Consider the following 21,063-nt stretch of genomic DNA (forward strand, 5'->3'; position numbering starts at 1 on the left):
ACTGATGTTTGATCATGTCACAAAGTTTATCCTTTATGTCGAGACGTGCGATCCATGTTTAATTAGAACGAATGAGAGTTCAAATTTTATTAAATATTTTATGAAGGTAAGGAATAACAATATCGCTCTCGCTTATGCTGAAGATGTATTCGTGGATTCCTATGATGAATTGAAATGCTATCTTAAAGCTGTTAGTCGTATTTATATGGATGAAGGTTTTACGTGAGTAATGACAAATAACTTGGAACCTTTTGAACTAAGTCTTTAAATTCATACATAAAATTTGGTCAAGTCCAAAATCAGTAATACTTGATCATTTTAGTGTTTTGAAGGAGAATAAAAATCTGACTTTTGAAGGGTTCCTCCCCAAAAATATTTTTGCGGATAAACATAGTATCTTGAAACAATTTTTATGGATCTTAAAAATATTGCACAATACTTTCCATATATGTACGTACATGCCTTCACAAAACAACAGTTCTATAAAAGTGTAGAAAACTAATTGTTTTGTAACCATTTTCATAAAATAAATTATGCAAGATTTATCGTGCAGTAATATTTATGAATTAAGTTTGTGCAATTGTCTTTTAGCTTTCAAAATTAAAAACTCCTAAAGATTGCATTTGAAGCTTCGCGATAGTATGAAGCTTATCATAAATCGTGCGTATCATTTCTGAAAATCTTTCATTTACTATTGCAAATGTTGATAAATCGACACCTATCCATTCACTCAAAATCCTGAAAATAAGAACTGAAGCCAATAATCAAACCAACACCACAACCAAAAAGCGGGACCCTAGTTTCCATATAACACTGTAAAGCTATTCACATTTACTTAAACCAGGGGTTTATGATGGAAGCATTTGATTGACTTTGCTGCAGCTACTGCCCTTCTTTCAACCAATGAAGTGTTGTCTAAAGATTACTTAGGAGTAAGAGATGAGAGAGAGATGCATATATGATACAAGTGATAATGGGTATGAATGTCTAATGTTATATACAAATATTAGTAAATCATTAAAACTGAAATATGTAAAAAATTGTGTATAATGTTCAAGTGCTCAAGGAATATTAGATACATTCCTAATCTTGACTAATTCAAGGCAAGTATTATACTTAAAAATATTGATTAAAATTATTATCAACATTCTCCCAAAGATCTGGGTGTCAGCTTATATTTTAATTCTAACAATACCTCTCACTAAGTTTAAAAATAGGTTTCCATGTGGGACTGAACAATTTAGCAGCTTAAGTTTTCTGACAAAAGAAGAAAATTTGAAGTCAAAAAATATGAATTCCGGTTTCATGTTCGTCCATTGGCCTTTACAATATATAATTTTGAATGCATGGCATATATGGCTAAATGAATAGTTTGAACTGTACATATTGCCAAAAAATGTATGCTTGCTAAATAATTATGGTGTAACACTAAACAATCATTAAATAATCTTGGGTGGGATTTTAAGATCAGGATTTAAATCTGCATGATTGACTGGTATTTTCTTTATAAACATATATATGTTACCATCAGCTGTCTGGCTCATCAGTCTGACTCTCATTTCATATGTATGAATTTTCAAATATATTTTAACAAGGAATACATTGAATAACCTAATACTTTTGCCTGCTGTAGAAGGGCTTTTTATACGTATTTGATTTGACATCATTTGGGAGTGGCAAGATTTTGATAGCAAAGAGTCTGACACTATTTTAACTAATTACTTGAAGAAGTCTGAATAAAAATTACTGGTATTTGATATGCTGCAGATAAGATGGATTGGCCAAAATTATACCATTTTCATGATACTTTCATTGTCATAGATCACTTTTAAAAACCAGCTTTGTTATTATTAATGATCATTCAGCCTTCTGCAATGGCATATAATACATTTTCCAGCAAATGGTGTTTTAAAACGCCTTAGTGCTAATTTTTTCTAACCCCTCGCAGCTGCAACTAGAAGAATATCAAGTGGATGCTTACTAAAGGCTTCCGATGCAGCACTCTTTGCTGCCTCTGCTCCAAGTATGTCTTCTCTTGAGATAGGTGCAGAAGGAAGGTCTCTTGATGAGGTCGCTAGGAGACGAAGCATGGAGGTTACATCTTCCCGAAAAGTTGATGCTAAGAATAAACTTCTGAAGAAGAAACTACCGATAATCAATCCCCTTGTGAGGCTGCCCATGTGGCCAAGTGAGTTTTACCTGTTTCCTATGGTCTTCTCAATCAGCATTGAAGCAACTTTTGAAAATTTCATCCGTGTGATCCATCATCAAATATTCTTCTTTTTCAAACATTGTAGATGTGGGAGGATTTGGAATTGGAGGAGGAAGTTCATCTATTGGTGCAGGACTGATAAGCAAAGCATTGCTGGCCAATGCAGATGCCTTGTGTGCTGCAGCATCTCCCTTGATGGACCCTGATGACACACTCCTGTGAGTTCGAATTAAGTATTTTTCAATCCAAAGCAAGGGTAATGAATTCGATTAAACTCAAATAGAAGAAGAAAGGTCTAAAACTCCACAGTAAACCAAGAATTAAGAGACATGAATTCTGAGTTTTCATGGCATTTAATAACATATTAATCATGGTTGTGTATGAAATAATCCTTTCAGAATTCAAGCATCCTTCACTGGGGTGGTTTCAGACTGCTGATTCAAGACTTCTCTATTTAGATATAGAATTGTATCTACACAATACCCTGTAAATCGTCACAAAGGTTTGTGGTAAGAGTGGTAGGGCACCACATGAACAACATGCCATGTATGCATTTGAATAAAAATGAGTTTAATGCGAAAACACTCATACACATACTATAGATACCATAGCATGGAATGTGTGAAGAAAAGGTCACTTGTTTTCAGTTCACCTTCTCTAGGATATGAATTACTATGATGCCACTTTGTACTCAATTGCAGTCATGGTATAACGTGACTTCAACTGATCAAGCCAAACAAATTTCCATTAGAGCAGCAAAAATCTCTTAATTTGCAGTGCATGTGGCATAATAAATGTATCTTATGATAATGAAAGAAATTGTGATAAAATGTTTATCAGGATATTTTCTAAACCACATGCTCATCCTCTCTGCTGGGCATCAATTCCAATGCCGATCTGCTAGTTGCTTCAGTTGATATTGATTTGGTGTTTGAATTATCATTTCCAGGGGAAAATCGGAATATTTCACCTCATGATATCAAAAGGCACTTGGATGAAAATTTTCAAAAAATTAAATCATTACTATCAGCACATATGTAGTGCTTATTATAAGCAACAGTGAGTGAAATGGTGAAGTCTATTCAGTAAAATTTTCTGCATCCTATGCTCAGAGCATCCATTTTTCTAGTATAACTATATAAGATATCATATTCATCCTCAGTCTTACAAAACTTTGTAGACAATTTTGGACCCTTGGGCATTTAACTTTTAATCTCTTCAAATTTTTTCCTGTTATTACTTCATACATTCATTGAATTCATTGCATATATTTTCAGGGAAGGATTCTTTGAACGCTGTGTGATGAATAACTATTTTGGAATTGGCATCGATGCCAAAATTTCACTTGATTTCCATAATAAACGGGAGGAGCATCCAAAGAAATGCCGTTCACGAGCAAAAAACTACATGTGGTATGGTGTTCTTGGTAGCAAGGAGTGGTTGCAGGTAATTGCAGTGGGTTTTATTCAATGTTTTATCACTTCCTAAACCTATTCATTGTATTACAGTCAGCACCTTTATGTAATAGACTGACATACTTATGCCAAAAAATTCCCCTTAAAATTAGTCATTTTATTTTGAACACTTTTTTATGCATGTTTCTATTGGGCTTCAGAAAACTTACAAAAATCTGGAGCAGAGGGTGCAGCTGGAGTGTGATGGGCAAAGAATACCACTTCCATCCCTCCAAGGAATTGTGATTCTCAACATACCAAGGTAAGGGAAAAAATGAGAGGATTGAGTATCAGGGTGGTTGAAGTTGAAATTAGGTAATGAGTAACAAAAATATGCTATTTTCTTAAAGATAAACTTAATGCAACCTTGGTTTCATTGTAATATATCAACAGTATATATCACTTTGTAATGCAGGTCACATGCAATTTTTAATCTGTGGTAAATCCTCATTTTTGTTGATTATTATCAGCTGTGTAAGGGCATTTCAGATGCATCAAAATGTATATCTAAATTTAGCATTGATTGATTGGCTTATTTTTTCACTATCTTCATTTTATATCATGATTTTTCTTAATTATTCCCTGAAAATCAATTAGTTCTTTTATTATTAATATTTCATTAAGATCTCAAGAAAAAAATTTTGTTAATAAGATCTCCAAATATTTCTTTTTTAATTTTTTTAGGCATTACACTTTGAAAAGAGAACCCAGTTCACTGTTCTTCTGGAAATAATGATCAAAATCATTTTTAAAATGGCATACTATATGTGAAAATATTGTTTAAAAAATGGTCATATAGGTAATGCTTTTGTTCTCAGGAATCCCTGAGAATAGAATTGAAGTATCTAATTCAAAAGAAAGATTGCATTCTCATGAACGTGAATAAAAAAATAAAGCATGAGAAATCACCATCTTTATTCTCAAATCCTGTCTCCAAACAGCTTCATGGGCGGAACAAACTTCTGGGGTGGTAGGAAGGAAGAGGACTGTTTCCTTGAGCAAAGTTTTGATGACAAAGTGCTAGAGGTAGTTGCAGTGTTTGGTTCAGTTCAAATGGCTGCATCACGTCTTATTAATCTTCAGCACCATAGAATCGCACAGTGCCAGTCAATACAGATCACCATCTTGGGTGAGTATTTTTATATATATTTAACAGCTTATATTTATGACATATCTATATATTTTCTTGTATTTCAATAGTTTCTGGCAGGATTCGTTGATGAAAGCTAAAATTGCTCAAAGCTGTTTCCAGTAAAATACTGCACAAAGACTACTCTAAAGAATTAAATTGCTAGAAATTTTTTATTTGGGGAATTGTTTTCCAAATTTTAAGTCACAACAAATGGCCACTAAAATGAGCTTTTTGAAAATGGACTTTTAAGAAAGATTATTATTCATTTGAAGTTCATAATTGGGTGTGTGGGTTACAGAAACAGTCACTTTTATGCCAACTTTTTTATAATATGCAAAATGCATCTAAAAGCTTCATTTTATCGAGATATTTTGTCATTATTGGAAGAAACCAAAGTTAAAATATTTAGCCTGTGCAAAGTTTTAAATTATCTCTTTGTCCACTATTATAGAATCTAATAGGCATAATTTCCATGCCATCAAAATATTAAAAATATGTATTCATTTACCCTTTCTAAAATGTAAATATGATTATTTGAAACATTTTATACATGTATGAAAGGTATAAATGTTTCATTGGATTCAAATATGGACATAGGTTCATATGCATAATCGCTTTGCTCATAGATTATGCACATGAATTATGAGTTCTTTTTGGAGACTAATGGATTCAGTAGCCTCTATTGAGACAGTTCATATTAAAATACATTTATTTTCCCACATCATTCATCATCCTGACTGTGCTGAAAATTATTTACTCTCCTTCCTATTATCTTGAATGTTATTAATGAGGTCTTATTGCATTTCATTTATGATCAGGTGAGGAAGGAGTCCCAGTTCAAGTGGATGGTGAAGCTTGGGTTCAGCCACCAGGAATTGTGCGTATAATTCATAAGAACAGGATGCAGATGTTGTGCCGGAATAGAGTAAGTACAACTGTTTCACAGGGCTTAATCACAAACTTTTGGTTCCCAATAAACACGCATGAAATTCTAAAATAATAGTCATTTTTTCCGTAGGAAGGAGGATAGTTTTAACACAAGAATTATTATTCACTATTTTTCCTTCTTTTTAAAAAATGCATTTTTTATTAAAAATTTGATTTCTCACTTTTTATAATACATATTTTGTTCTCCATTCAATCTGTGACACTAGTCAGTGCATCAACTGGTATAATAGGTATGCTTAGTATTCCTTTTAATAGTAATTTTTTTATATTCTATCTATCATACTATTAAGTGCCACTATACTTAGCAGTTATTTAAAACATATTAGATATCTTTACAGGAATGCAGTAATTAACTAAAATTATTTTCATTATAATTAAGAATATAATAATTATCCCTGAGTTTCTGTATTTAGTACTGTTATCTTCTATATACCCAGTGCACCTTGTTTTTTGGATTGTCTCATTGGGAAAAAATTGATTTGAAAAATGTTTTTTTGCCCTAAAGTTCCAAATTATTTTCCATTCAAGTTAAATACATGATCACACATAACACAGTTTATTCAAAGATTTTGTTAGGCTAATGCCAGTATAGGGTTTCAGTTAGGAAGCTTTTGTAGGCTTCATTTCTATTTTGGGATTTTATTTTTACCAGGATTCAGTGATACTACACATTTTTTAAACTTACGATGTTAGTTCATCATCAAAAAAATTATTTTGCTGTAAAACTATCATGTTAAAAATAGCAGAGGTTGTTTGTCATGCTTTCCTACAGTTAATCAAATAATGAGTTTAGTATAAAATAATTCTCAATTAAGAGATCGATCAGCCATTACTTTTTAGATTAGTTCATTATATTTAGCCATTAAATGACCATGTAACAGCATGAGATTAATTCATGATTGGATAATCATGGTGTAAATGGCTAGTATTTTAAATGGCACAATACTATTCTTCATCCTACTATTTCCATGACCAAAATTAGGGGCAAGCAATGAAAAATATGGACATGTTGTCGAGCATGGAAATCACTAAGTAATTTATCTATTTTGAACAATTTGAAGTATAGAAATATAAAATATAGTGGGTAAGTAATTGTATTGCACAAATTCACTATAACTATTAGTTCCTTCATTTAAATTGTTGCTTGAATCCTTGGGGATTTTCCTAATCCTCTAGACCCTGCAGATATATCAGTTATTTAGTCACTTCACTTATGCAGTTATTACTTAGAATACTAGCATTATCTGACTTGAATTACACATTGCATCTATGTATAATGTACTGTAATCAGAAATTACACTTTATTTAATTGGTAGTATACTGTTTACATATGTTTTGGATGGACACAGGCTGAGCACAACTACTTTTATAAGCCTCGCCTAACATGATGAAACCTGAAATCCAGCATTGCAATAAACCTCTACATTGAACAATAGGGTGGAAGAAAATTTAATGTTACACAGTGGCTTATAAATTTGCATCCTAAATTAATTTCTGCCTTTGTTTCAGGCCCTTGAGACTTGTCTGAGATCTTGGGAGGAGAAGCAGCAACGTGCTCAGTTGCAACACACTTCGGGCAGTACTTCTTCAAGTCTTAGTTCTCAGAGCTCCAGTGTAAAACCCTTCTCTATAGAGGAAGGACAACTCTTATTAGGATTCATAGAATCAGCAACAACACTTGTAAAGTTAGTATATGTCCAAAATTTTCCAAAGATTTTACTTTCTCTTCTTCAGGGCATCAAATATTGTCATGATAGAATTGACATGAATCTTCTTGGTGTAACAGAATGTAGGTTTTTCCAAAGATTGGTGCGCTGAGAACTCTGGTTCCATGTTATCTATTGGTTCCATGTTATCTATTGATGATGGGAAATTATGGATACATGGAATCCTTGGGTATTTGTGAAACTGCCTATGGTTGGTTGACCCTTGTAAAAAGATTTGAGAGCATCCAAATACTCCATGATGGTAGTAAACACTTTATTATTCATAATGCATTGGTTTCTGTAAGTGCAGATTGTTGAAATACATTTGCAACCAATTATTCAGTGAAATAGTTGGAGGTTCTGATTCACCCAAAAATCACGCACATGTTCCATGACTGATGCAGTTGAAGAAAATTAATAAAACATATGAAATCTGCAAAGATTAAATATTGATGTAAGGAAGCATTAAATTTGTTTTCAGGAAATTAAGTTGGGGAAATTCTTCAAAATACTATCAAATTCTGAGAATTTGGCTAATAATCCTCAAAATACATCATTAATGTATTGAGTCCAAAATGGTATTTCATTGAATGGATTAATAATAATGCTTGAGCAGCATGTGGTTAAATATGTTGCAAAATTATACTTTGATTGCAGAAATATCACTGCACAATAGAGAGAATGAATATGGATAAGTATTAGCCATCTAAAAATTATATCGCAAGAATGCCAAATTTTAAATCTGTTGAGTAGGCATCACTGAAATGTTCATCAGAAAAAGTTTTAGGATTTGATACAAAAACCTGAAAAGTGAGGAAAATTTGTGAGCCATGAACTGTAGGTAACAATGAATACTTATATTTTATCTGAAGATAGGGATTATCTATGAAGATTCACAATAATTTAACAGGCAAGGTGAGCCATTGGAGCTTATGATGTCCACCAGTAACAATAATCAATGAATATCTGCTAACTAGCTTCGCAGTTTTATTTGCTTTCTAAGTCATGGAAAAATCTCCTCGATAATGGGAAACAATCACAAGGCTTTTATTAATTATTGCTCAACTTTATAATACCTAATAATTTCAATAAAACTGACATGCACCTTGTTTTCTAGACCTTAAACCATGAATTTCTTAGTCATGTAATTAAATCATAATTTAAGTACATCAAGTTAGCCTTGAAGAGAAAATTCTTCAGTTCCTCTTCCCTGGGAATCTGGAACCTGGGATGAACAAAATGATGCTGTGCTATAACTGCTAAAACTCACATATTCTGTAGGCAGCTTTTTACTCTGCTAATGAAGAATGATAATCATTTCGAGGAATGTCTATTAAATGTAACATATGCTTTTCATTTTACAGGAAAGAATTTGCTGTCGAAATGAGATTCAGAATGATATATACCTATTCAGTTGACAAACTCACACAGATCATCAAGCTTAAAGGCTAACTTTATGCTATAAAAGCCACGTGTTGTGCATTTCCCTAATTCACTAACACTCTTCATAAAATGCCAGTCTTTTCTAGTACATATTTATAAAAATTCACTTGCCAAGCCAATGTGATTTTCTTACTTGTAAATAATATTTTCATTAAATAGGAAAACATTAATCCTATAAATGAAATCAGATGTGTGTGGATACTTGTATATTAAATTGATATCACTTATTATTGCCAATTAATTTTTCTCTGATGATCAATGGCATTGTACTCTTAATATGTAATTTCAAAGTTAACCATAAATCCTGCAGAATGCCAATGCAATTTCTTAGATGTATTTACCTTTTGGATAATTTGGGTAAGGTGATGTCTTTTGTAAAGGGATTATTAATTTTAGAAGTGAATACAATATTCTAACTTTTTCATGCTCCCATTTTTCTCAGCGATGGAATTTTTTACTCAAATTCTTTGGAGAGGTTGCTTCTCTTGACCGTTTCTCTCTGTGCCTGACTAAGCAACAGCAATGGATTTGAGTTACTAATAGATGAGAGAGGCATGAAACCAGGTGCCCACGATTACTTAATACCTACAAATCCTTCTGCAAAGTTGGCAGTAGAGCTTCACACTATGCTATCAGTGTATAAAATATAATATAAGAATATTAACATGTACTATTTAGTTTATCTATTTCAAATATGTAGGTGCTGTTTTCAAATTAGGTAAATGCTATCACCTAGCACTATCACTTAACAAATTGCTTTTCTTCATGCAGCAAAATCTGTGTTCCTCAATTCTATTAACCATACGTGTTCCTCCCACTGTCTACCTATTGGTATGAGGATGAAATCAGTATGATGTTACCACCCTCTTGCTAGGGAGGATTGTATCCGTTGTTCTCCTTGCCGTAAAAAGATGAGAAAGAAAATACATATTTTAAAAAATGGGTGGCTAAGTTAATGGTGATGTGGTTGATCACTGTTATGTGCTCTCACAAATGCAATTTTCAACTACGAGGCCCGACTACAGTTGAAAAGCAAATTCAAATAGCAAATGAACAGTGGATTAAAGCATGGGCATTTTAATCTGAGTATACTAGGGCACAAGTTTTAATAGGCAGTAATTAATAACTTGCGTACTAAAAGTCATAAAAAGGGAAAATCATATTAAGTATTGTATATCTTTTGATCATGAAATTCTAAATTATTTAAAATAAAACTGTGTCAAGTAAGACTTTCTTTTACCTAAAGACTGCCAAGTCCTCAAAATCAATAAAATCATAGATGGTTGTGAAATAAAGACTTGCCACTAAATACATTTGGCATTATGATTAGATGATGGCAGTTTTAGTCATCATTGTGCTATTATCTTCACATCTTTCCAATATTTATGCTTCCACAGGCCATTCCATCATTTAGGAATTATATAGTCAATTTTACTTAATGAAAGGATATTTTAATTTTTAAGCATTGCTATAGTTTCCCCCAATTGTGAATATTCAAGGTGGAATGCATCACCAAGCAACCTGAACCTCCAGAACTTGAACTTTTTCTCCCTCACCTCAAAATATACTTCCACACCATTGTAGCCACCTATACCTCCCACATGCACACAGGTGTTGGAATTGATATATCAAAGAAGCAGACTAACTTAATAAGCATCAACAAACCAAAATCAGAGCAGTTTGTCCTCTTGGTTTAACAGCAGATTGGCCCAAAAGATACCTGCTAGAATACCCCCAGTGTAATGACCACAGTGGTGCACTGGTTACCTACCCATGTGGATTTACCCAAGTATAGAAACATGTTGGGAATGCTTACTCAATGGTTAGACAATACCAGGAGGATAGTGAGCAAAACCTGAACAACTTTGTATTCCCCAAACCTGGAGGTCTCACAGGAAAGAGTGTCCCAGAAAGGAAATTGCTAAAGTAGTCAGATGTCTTGTTATATAGTTCTGTAAACTTGCTCTAATGGTTCAAGAACACCAAGGTCAGCATAGAAACATCCCAGTCACCTGATTGATAATTACTTAATTACTCAGCTTATGTGATGTATTATGCATAACCATTAGATAGCTAAAACTTTGATTGGTGGAGGAAAATCAGTACTTTTGTGGTAACATCTTTGGGTAGGCATCGGTGAATTAAACATAATTGTATAGTTATCAATGTAGAAGGTTAAGGTTGCAGGGATGGAGGAATGGGAAAGTAAAAATTATTGATTACACATTACAAAATGCAAGTCCACCATTGGTGCCTGTGGTCTCCTCCCAGGCAATTCTCTTATCTCCTTAACCCAAACCTCCCACCCTGGTGAATAAAGTGAGTGCAAAGCACCAGAAAGTATTGCCTTGATAATAAATCTGAGCTATGTGTTAAATTATTTTGCGTGGAAGTGTAAAACTTTATTTTTCATCACCCCATTTAATGCTTTCAACGTGAACCTAAATTAAATGGCATCATATCCATGATACAGGTTTGAACCAGAACCTGAAATCTTATGAGTAGTCTGAAATTCATAAACAGCTTAATTCAGCTGGTGGATTTTATCTGTAGGAATACTGTGAACATGAGTTATGGTTGTCACAATCCACCTTTGTCACCTGCACAATGAAACTTTGCACTATGACACAGGCACTCCTAGTTATAGGAAATTGGTATTAATCAGTCTTCTTGTGTCACACTGGTGGTGTCATATTGTCCACTAAATATACAACACTGTAAGCATAATAATTATTTATTTGCGCAAAAACAAGTACGAAATAAATACTTTGTATTAGGCACCTCAGTATAAGTCACATATTGTAGAGTAGGATTGAGATGGTTAAAGCTACATATGCATAGAATTAATTATTTAACTTTGCTTGACACTATATTCATGTAAAATAATCCTTTGCAATAAGTAATCCAATATTGGTAAGCTAAAAAGCTAAAATTGATTACACTAGCATGCAGTATGTAATAGGAACCATTCCAATCATGCCAAATAAGCACTATGCATAACATTATAGCATAGTTTACAATGGATTAAACCTCATACCAACCCATTCAATAAAGCTGGCCAAATGTCAAATTGGTGCTCAAGTACTGTGGGCCATATGTGGTAGCAGAGCTTTGTTAATATTGCTGAATGTGGTTCACTCCAAATCTATGATATTTTAGTGGCCTTGTATTTTCAGGTTTTGAGGGTGTTGGAGCAGGCCCCAAACCAGTAGAAAAAGGCTAGAAAATAACATGATTGAGTTTTTGAAATAATATCTTTGTTTTTACTTAATTCTCAGTCATTCTTGTCATTTTAAATCCACTAATTTGAGTGAAGTGATCACGTTTAAATTCTGTTGAACTTACTCAGTTTTTTAAGAGGTTCTTTTTCTCATTTCATTTATTGAAAAAATAATGTTCTTTAATATTGTTTCATGGACATACTGATGCATTAAATGGACTAATCCATAAGATTTGTTAAATTGTTCATGTAGTATTGAATTAATGCTAAACTATGTAACATTTCAGGTGTGTAAAGCTACTTACTATCAGCCATCCGAGCATAAAGGCCGAGCTCTATGAAATGGCAGCAGCGACGGCAACTCAGCTGGAGAAAGTTCACCCTGGAGGAAAGATTGTGGAAGGGGTAAGAACTCATTTTTATCCTTTCTTTTTGCCAAAATGTAGATATCCAATATTGAGGGAAATAAACTAAAACTTATTTAAAGGGAAAGACCAATTGCTCTCTTTTTAACATAATTTTTCAGTATTATGAGCTTCAAAAGTAGGTATGTATATTCAGGGCTATTTATGAGTAGGAATGTGCTGGAATACCATTCCAGTATCTCCTTTTTAAAATTGTAATCAAGCTCAAGTCTCCATAGAATGAAAAAAAAGTAGTTAATGACCAAAATCAGTGCAGAAACCCAAAAAACCTACGGCATCATCAATGAATCACGAAAGTGTTGATCAATTCTGGATCACATAGTTTTGGTGACTATTGTTGAGCCGGAATTAAATATAAAACTAGTTAATAGTATTGTAAAAATCATTAAATGGAATGAAAAGTGAATTTATATAAATCGATTAATGTAAAAACATTAATTATAGTTTTAAATAATTTATTATCATGTTAGGTTATGCATAAAAAAATAAATGTTTCACTTGCCTTTCAATTGTGAGAAAAATATTTTGGAAGCCAAAGTCAAAAATATCATCTATTGATATGAACTAGAAAAAAGTGTTGTCACTTATAAATGACTTTGAACCTCTGTGGACAAAGAACTTGTGAATGCCAAACCACCACCAATTGTGGCATTCAGAGAGATTCACTTTTGGTATTGGCCTCATCAGTGGAAAAATGCTGACACTAGAGTACAATTAGCCAGCATTAGGTATTAGCATATTATTAGGTAATTAAATGAACTATCAGTAAAAATGGTCTTTGACCTAATGATTCCATATCATTTCTACATGTTATTTTGTCAAAATGCACATTTATAAATCATTAGTTAAAATATCTGGTTGAATGTATTATTATAATTTTTTTGCATCCAATCTTTTAGCCGGACCTGAGACTTCAAGTCACAGAGTTGTATAACAGTGTTCAGCAGTTGCATGAAGAATCCTGCACAGTACTCAGAGAAAAGGCCCAGCATTTGGTGAGTTAATACAGGGATTACAATTAAATTAAACTTTTTTCAGAGATTAGGGTGGTGATGACAGCATATTAGTTCTCTTTAAGCCCATTATTACGAATAGAACATATGACTTTGTTTACGGGCTTTAATAATTATATTCTCAATGTACTTCAATGATTTCATCATGTAATTAAAGCATGAAAATCACTTGCAAAGACCAAGGTGAATAAGAGAGAGTTAAGTTGAAGAAATAACTTTTTCCATTTATTATCAATGTCCAGTTGTAATGCATTTATGCCAGGAGCATACTCATAAAACTAGTTTCAAAAGAATTACTGGTAACTACATGTATGTACCTACAAATAGTACCTTATCAGGTATTATAAGATACCCGTGGTCATTCAAAATCCCTCCTGCATCTCAAAAGATAAAATCAATTTTTTTTACCTTTTTGTATTTACAGGAAAGCATTTAATGTTATTGAAATATTTAGATTTATTTCAATGTAACAATTTCAGAGTGTAAAAATCATTCGCCTTGACCGGGATTCGAACCCGGATCTCTCAATGTCCGGTTGAGTACTTTAGCCAGTTAAGCTATCAAGGCGCTCTCTTAAACTTTGCTTTGGAATTTAGATTTATGAATTAGTGGGGGGAAAACTTGAATGTAATATCCAAATAGAGCAGTAGAGAAAAGGTTTTTAACAATAATACTGCTGTAATTTACCAGTAAAAGCCATGTGGCTAAGATAACAGGGATGAAAACTCTTGCAATTTTTGTCTCTGTTATTATGGAAAGGTTCCACCACATCACACCTGAATCTGTAGTTTATAATAGTAGCTAAGCTTCAAGAGAAAGCATTTCACAAAAGGGACACCAATATTTATAAGAATGCCCATAAATTAGAGGTAAATAAAAGAAAAAAAAATAACTATTGGTTCAATGCACATTAACCTACCAGATACCTCAAATTTGCGGATAACAACTGGGGAAACTTTTTACCCATTCCTTAGGAAAAAGTGGATCCTATGTGCCATTAAATATACTTTTTCCTTCTTTAATACATAGCTTTGAGTTGTGATGAAGTGAATATGCAGATAAAAAACGTTAAGAGTGTTTAACTCATTACCAAAATCTCCATGTGGCATGAGATACTGCTATGAGTGCAGAAATTTAAGAAGGAATAGTTTCATGAGGGAATAGTTGTGATCATCATGCTAAGAAATTGAAAACTGAGAAAGGTTTTGGACAGTGCTGCTACACTCTTTTCTGAAAATGCACAATTATTACCTTATTAAAGCTTCATGGCTTACCCAGATACAGTGGAACCTCACACAACAAGCATAATCCACTCTGGAATCTTTCTGGTAAATTGAAACAATTTTTCTCATATAAATTAATGTAAAATATGATAATTTATCCCATACCAAAATGAATTAATTATGTTCCAAGTTTAAATCAAAGAAAATTATTTATGGATTGTTTAGGATCATGAATTATCTTCTATTCCTCTGTCAACGAATGAACTAACCCGGAATGCAAGTTCGACTTGTACAAAAAAAAGAATCGAATTAATTAGTCTATTATTTATGATATATTCCTAATTTTATTTACTAGAGAGCTGTCTAGAGATATTGTTTTGCCAGGACTTCAAAATTTTACAAAAATGTAACAGAGCATTATCATAAATTAAATTTGTAGCATGCATAGCCACTGCCTTATTAGGCAGTGGCTATGTATGCTCAGTGATGCTTGTCACTTTCAAATGCAACCATTTCCCATGACCTCCACATGACGTTTAGCTTGCTTTTCTGAACTTCACACTTCTTGAAGATTCTTGGAGTTTCTGAATGGTAAACTGGGGTTTAATTTTCAAATCACTGCTCCCATCGGCACAAAATAACAGCTTGAGATGGTCTTTCATTGGCTTGTGACTGGGCAATGCATTCTTCTCTGCTGTTATATGGGTTTGCTTTGGAAGATTTTTCCAGAAAAGACTCATTTCGTCACTATTAAAAACCTGTTGTGGTGGGTAACCTTCACAATCTACAAGCTTCTTGAAGTCCCTATTAAGGTCTCTGCTGCCTTTGAGTCAAAGCTTGCTGCTCCATCATGCCTCATAACGCTGTGGATGCCAGGTCCCTTTCTTAAACTTTTCAAATCACCCATGGCTTCCCTCAAATACTTCTTTGGCCATCGATGATTTCCAGATTTCCTGCAACAACTTTCCCTCTTCCCTGTCTTTTCTCTGTCTGCTTCTATTAAGTTTAATCTTTTTATCCTTCTTCATATTCAAATTTCTAATTTATGCTCATCCTCTTTCCTCGGGGACTTGGTGTGTGATAATAGACATGTAATAAGCATCACAGCCAGCAGTCTGAGCTTCCTCTGAAACACAGTTTGTATGCAAAGATCTAGCAAAGCAGCTCCATGTTTTGTGGTAGGGCCAAAAATGAGTTACATTGTATGAAAAAAATTCAAGTAATTACGATTATCATGATTCATCACATAATTATGATGATAACATACAAATTCATTATGAAGATCCATCAATTTACGTATGCTAGGTTTTAGATCCATGCAATTCTATATACTTACCATGTGAATGAACCTGAATAATGCAGTCTTCTAAATAAATTATTTTTCCTCTAACTCAAAACCTCAGTCCATAAGGGAGGATTTAGAGACCAAACTGAGCTCTGCCCTCTCAAGCATGGAACGTGAGCTGCAGCACTGTCAAAAGGACAACAGTGGCCTGGTTCACCTTCAGCCGGGTGGCCGCAAGGCCTGCGACGAAGGCAAGAAGGGTGGCAAGGCCCCACTCTTCTGGGTGAAACTTAAGAGAGGAGCCAGGGGTGGGGGTAGCAGCGATGGCTCATCCTCGCACACTTCCTCTCCACACTTCCTCACCTGGGGCACGGAGGAGGTGAGTGCCTGGTTGGACCGACTCCAGCTCCCAGAGTACAAGAGCACCTTTGAGAAGCACGACATTCGGGGGAAGGAGCTTGTGGCACTGGGCAGGCGAGACCTGAAAGATCTCGGCGTGGTTAAGGTAGGTCATGTGAAGCGTATCCTTGCCGCAGTTCAAGACCTGCAGCAGGGGAAGGACACATCTGGGCCTGTAGAGTGAGTGAAATTGTTTACGGGTACAGGACAGCAAAGCTATGACTGAAAAAAGGTCTATGTCTTCTATTTTCAAAAAGATTACCCTAGGAGTATTCTAAAAGGAGTCTTGAGTGCAACCTATATTGCCCATTCGAAGTTATTATTTTTTGCAAAATAATGAATAGGGGCACCCATTTTTTTAATCCATGTCTTGACGACTAATGCAAATAAAGAGAAGAGTGGAAGGAGTCATCGGACAAAGGAAGGTTAGGAGTGACTTGTCCCATGTTTAATGTTTTACATGCAATATAAAAGACATTGAATGGAAAAAGTACTAAGCAGTGACAAATCATGTTGTTTAAGAATCAAAACTATAAAGCAATAAACATACTTCTTAGTATTCTCCAAAACTAACTGCTGATTAATGAAAGCTGTGGGAGAGCAAAATTTTTCTTCCAAACTTTTAGACAAAAGGTCTCACTTTCTTGGTATTCCTTTTATGGTTACTTGGAGGTGTGAAGAAAGAGGTATTTTTCATGATGTTAAGGGGATATCTAATTTCTTGAAATCTGTGGGATCAAGTTATGAAGCGGGTTAATAGGATATTAATCTTTTATTATTAAAACATTTCACAGAACTAATTTGAGGTGCTTTGGTAAGGACAATTTTTGAATCACCCATCTGTATAATACCTCAGGAAAAGGACCTCAATTGAGGCTTTCCTTAGGGCCTTGACTCTGCCCACTCTTTTCCAAATTATTTCTGCTTCATATGCTAACATTTCTGGGGCACACTTAAATAAATTTTATCTCAGATTCATTTGCTATTTGGGGAGCTGCAGGAAGAAATTAGCTATGGCCTGAAAAAAAAACTTATGTGGAATAAGACAGAGAAGTTGATTTTTAGGATTGAAAATAAATATATACATATATAGCCATCTGCAATATTATACAGAAAACACACTTAAAAGCATGCCTGATCTAATCAAATGACATTCATGTTTCCCTCTGCAACTGAATTTAAAACGTACTTGCTCTCTTCTGTTATATACTCATCAATACACTAAGTACAAGGCAGACAGTAATATGAAAACATTCTTGATGACCCAACTAACAATGCTTACCCCAAGAATAATTTGATAGCTCCATAATTTGTGTCATCCCAGTATTTTAATGCATTTTTCACATTGGACCTTCTAATGTTCTGAGAAGTGCTGTGTTTTAGCACTAAGAAACTTGATGCATATGCATTTGATAAAATCATGAAAGATTCCTCTCAAACCTGTTGGTATATTTTGTCAAAAATAATTTCATCTGATTGTGTGGCCTTCAAAGATTTTTATACAAAAAAAAACATTAGGGATAGTCGTGGTGTAGATGACAAGCCTCTCTATTTATGCATGATTTTCATGCTTCAACCATTTTAGACTTCCCAGTATACACTTGCTTACCCATTTATCCTGTTAACTCATTCAAAAAACTTTCTGATGGAGATAAAATGAAGTGACTACTGTGATGCTGTTTTGTATCTCTTTCCTCGTTCCTATCACTCTTGTAAAAGGGATTTCCTTTCTTTTCTGTTGTATAGTGCCTGAAAGGATGCAGTATTTTTATTACTATTGGCATGGTATTTCATATACTTCATTCTTTGATGGTGCAACCTGGTTGTGCCTTAAAGCCATCTTCCCTATCCATCTTGCCTTTATACAAACCTATCTATTGGAACCTATTGTTCCTTCCCCTTGTTGTAACCTCCAGTTTTTAGAATCTTCTAACCTCTGTCGTACACGTGCAGCCATCCTAAAAGCTGGGCTCTTATAGTTGATTAATGTAAATCATTAATGAGCAGTTCCTAGGGATAGTTTAATAGAATAATGCTGGTATGTGACAATATTAACAAAGGTTTAACTGATAATATCATAATGCTCTTGAGAAGTGTAAGTTATTCCATGTTAATATTAATAGATTGTTAACATTTATTTATGTTTAAAAAAAAAAGTGTCTCATCTTTGCCTTCATATGTTTTAAAGTTAAGTTTTTTGTAAGGACCTTGAACTAGTGAGTGAAAGTTTTGATATTTAAATTAGTACAAGGAAACATTTTTCTACCTCTTGGTGTGATAGCGGAGACAATCTAATTGATATTGGTGAGCAAGTGTTATGAATTTTCAAGGATTTATCCTCCCAATTTCTTACTTCCCTATCTTGACTTGAATGAGATTACCTTCAGCCAAAGGCTTTCAAGTCTTCGCATCAAAAAGGATTCTTTTGAAACTCTTTAACTAGTCAAACTGTGGGGCCAACAGCTACCTTTCCCTAAAAAGTGTGCCTCTCTGCACAACTGAGTGTGCATGTTTTCAATGCAATGGCATGAAAATGTATTTAACCTCAAATAACATTCCATCATACATTTGAGGTTTACTGCAATATATTTCAACCATTGTATGTTCTCCGTGTATCCTAAGACTGCTATTTTTCTGTGATATTGTATGTTGACTAGCATTTTTCATGGTACCTTATTGTGTGCTGTTTGTAATTTTTGTCAAAAAATGTATGCATTTTGTCTTCACATATCATTACGCTGATTCATTTTTATTTTCTGATAAAAGCTTCAAAGAAGCAGATCTTATTGATGAAGTATGGACATTGGTATTTCATTTAATCTAAAGACTAGTTATCTACTTAATTAAATAAAAATTGAATCATGCAAGGAATTACTTATAAAATGCTAACAATGTTCTCATATTTAAACATATGCACTGCATTTGTCGCAGTTACCTTTTTAGCTACCAATATTTAATAGCATAATCATAAAGCGTTCTTCATAAATAAAATTCACTTATAGAAATGAAATTTTCCATAGGCATATATTTAAATTATATTGTAGGGATTAAAGTTTTTCATATTTCTTCATGCATGAATCTAGTTCCATCTTTTTGCAGTGCCCCTTCTAAAGTTTCATTCAAGTTATATGATTTCAGGACATTTTTTAGAATAATGACATCAGGTAATGTGAACTATTGAAAAATGTTTAATCGAATAAAAGGGAAAATTACGTACAATATATGCACATCGAATGAATTTTAACTGCCATATTTAATTTTAATTTTTCTCATAGTAAAAATAATAAAGTCTGCAATACTATTTTAACTAATTACAAATGAAATATTTATCAACTTTAAACTACTTTGTGCGATAATATTGTCATCGATTCGGGATGGCACTTAAAAGAAATATATTTAAAATTAATGAAATAATTAAGAAGTGCATTTCAAAATGGCATGTATACCCTTCAATGACAAATCGATAAAATAATTTTTCAGATCATTGCTATTTTGTAAGTCAAATACATTTATAATAGGATCACTATTAAACTCTTGCAATAAAGTAATTTTCAACATATGCTGATTCTTGATATCAGAATAACGCTATAATAAGAATGAAAAAAATTGCTTTAATCTCTTTATTGCGAGTAGTGGAAAACACTACATATTTATTGTACACTGGTTCCTTTCACTAACTTTAGGAATTTAATTTAGACATTGTGTACCAGCAATACTTTAAAATCATTCATAAGGATTAATTATTAATTTTGTTACATCTCCACTAATAATTAATCTGAAAATCACATGTTTATTACCAGTATTATAGACTCAATAAATATTTCTAGCATTTTTTCATAAAAAAACTATCTTGTATTTATCAAGGTAGTGCATAAAATAATTTCTTCAAATGAATGTAAAGAAAATAGCTGTGAATTTTTGATACATTCTTTATTAACTCCTTATGGTACCTTTGTGCCATGGCACAATGTTCATACTAAAATTGGTGTTAACGTTTTGTTATAAGACCTTGCCTTAATAAAATAAAGGTGAGCCAAATGTGTTGATGCTTTAATTTTTTCAAGGTTTATAAAAATGCAATAAATATGATGTTTTATTATGTCACAGTGGGGAACCATTGTAAAATTTCTTTAAAAAAATAAAAACTAAGTGAGTGGCAGTGATAACTTCTTTATCAAAATTCAACTGTCATAGAACTTTCATTCAATTATTTAATGGCATGAAGCAGCATTGTAATTTCATGAAATATGACATAAGCTTCCTGTAGATAGCTATGTAATTAGTGAAAATGCTTAAGGAATTCAACTGTGAAAACATTCATAAATAAATTTTTGGCACATATTTAAATATATCTTCAATTATGTATATCTGCACACAAAGACAACAATAAATCAGCACAAACATTCCAAATATTTTAGCATTAGACAACTTATTAATACAATCATGCTCACCAGAGACATAGTTTTCTAATGTTGTTTAAATCTGTAATGTATTTCAGATTTAACCCGTTACTGAGGTGTATTGTTGGTCTGTTATTTGCTGTTAATGAGGTTTTAGCATGTATGTCAACCTTATGCAGTGTCAATTGTTGATTTCTTTGTCA

The 21,063-nt window shown here is 33.2% G+C and overlaps 1 protein-coding gene and 1 non-coding gene across 4 annotated transcripts in view; one reads left to right on the top strand and one right to left on the bottom strand.

The window, feature by feature from the left end:
* The window catches only part of LOC139700969 (diacylglycerol kinase eta), a 329,383-nt gene extending 308,805 nt beyond the window's left edge, over positions 1 to 20,578 (top strand). For 2 of the 3 annotated variants that reach the window (XM_071599493.1, XM_071599494.1), the window contains exons 17-26: positions 1,949 to 2,188; positions 2,298 to 2,430; positions 3,490 to 3,658; positions 3,828 to 3,928; positions 4,608 to 4,795; positions 5,617 to 5,723; positions 7,256 to 7,431; positions 12,403 to 12,520; positions 13,440 to 13,535; positions 16,180 to 20,578. In XM_071599493.1, coding sequence (XP_071455594.1) covers positions 1,949 to 2,188; positions 2,298 to 2,430; positions 3,490 to 3,658; positions 3,828 to 3,928; positions 4,608 to 4,795; positions 5,617 to 5,723; positions 7,256 to 7,431; positions 12,403 to 12,520; positions 13,440 to 13,535; positions 16,180 to 16,644 — 1,793 coding nt within the window. In that variant the 3' untranslated portion in view covers positions 16,645 to 20,578. The remainder of the gene's footprint in view (positions 1 to 1,948; positions 2,189 to 2,297; positions 2,431 to 3,489; positions 3,659 to 3,827; positions 3,929 to 4,607; positions 4,796 to 5,616; positions 5,724 to 7,255; positions 7,432 to 12,402; positions 12,521 to 13,439; positions 13,536 to 16,179) is intronic. The other variant, XM_071599495.1, reaches the window with a different exon arrangement.
* On the bottom strand, positions 14,048 to 14,120 carry TRNAS-GGA (transfer RNA serine (anticodon GGA)). Its single transcript has one exon. It is a non-coding gene; the product is annotated as a tRNA-Ser (tRNA).
* Positions 20,579 to 21,063: the final 485 nt, after the last annotated feature.

The sequence above is a fragment of the Hetaerina americana genome, unplaced genomic scaffold, assembly GCF_022747635.1.
Source record: "Hetaerina americana unplaced genomic scaffold, ioHetAmer1.1.p SCAF_11, whole genome shotgun sequence".
In the NCBI taxonomy this organism is placed as follows: domain Eukaryota; kingdom Metazoa; phylum Arthropoda; class Insecta; order Odonata; family Calopterygidae; genus Hetaerina; species Hetaerina americana.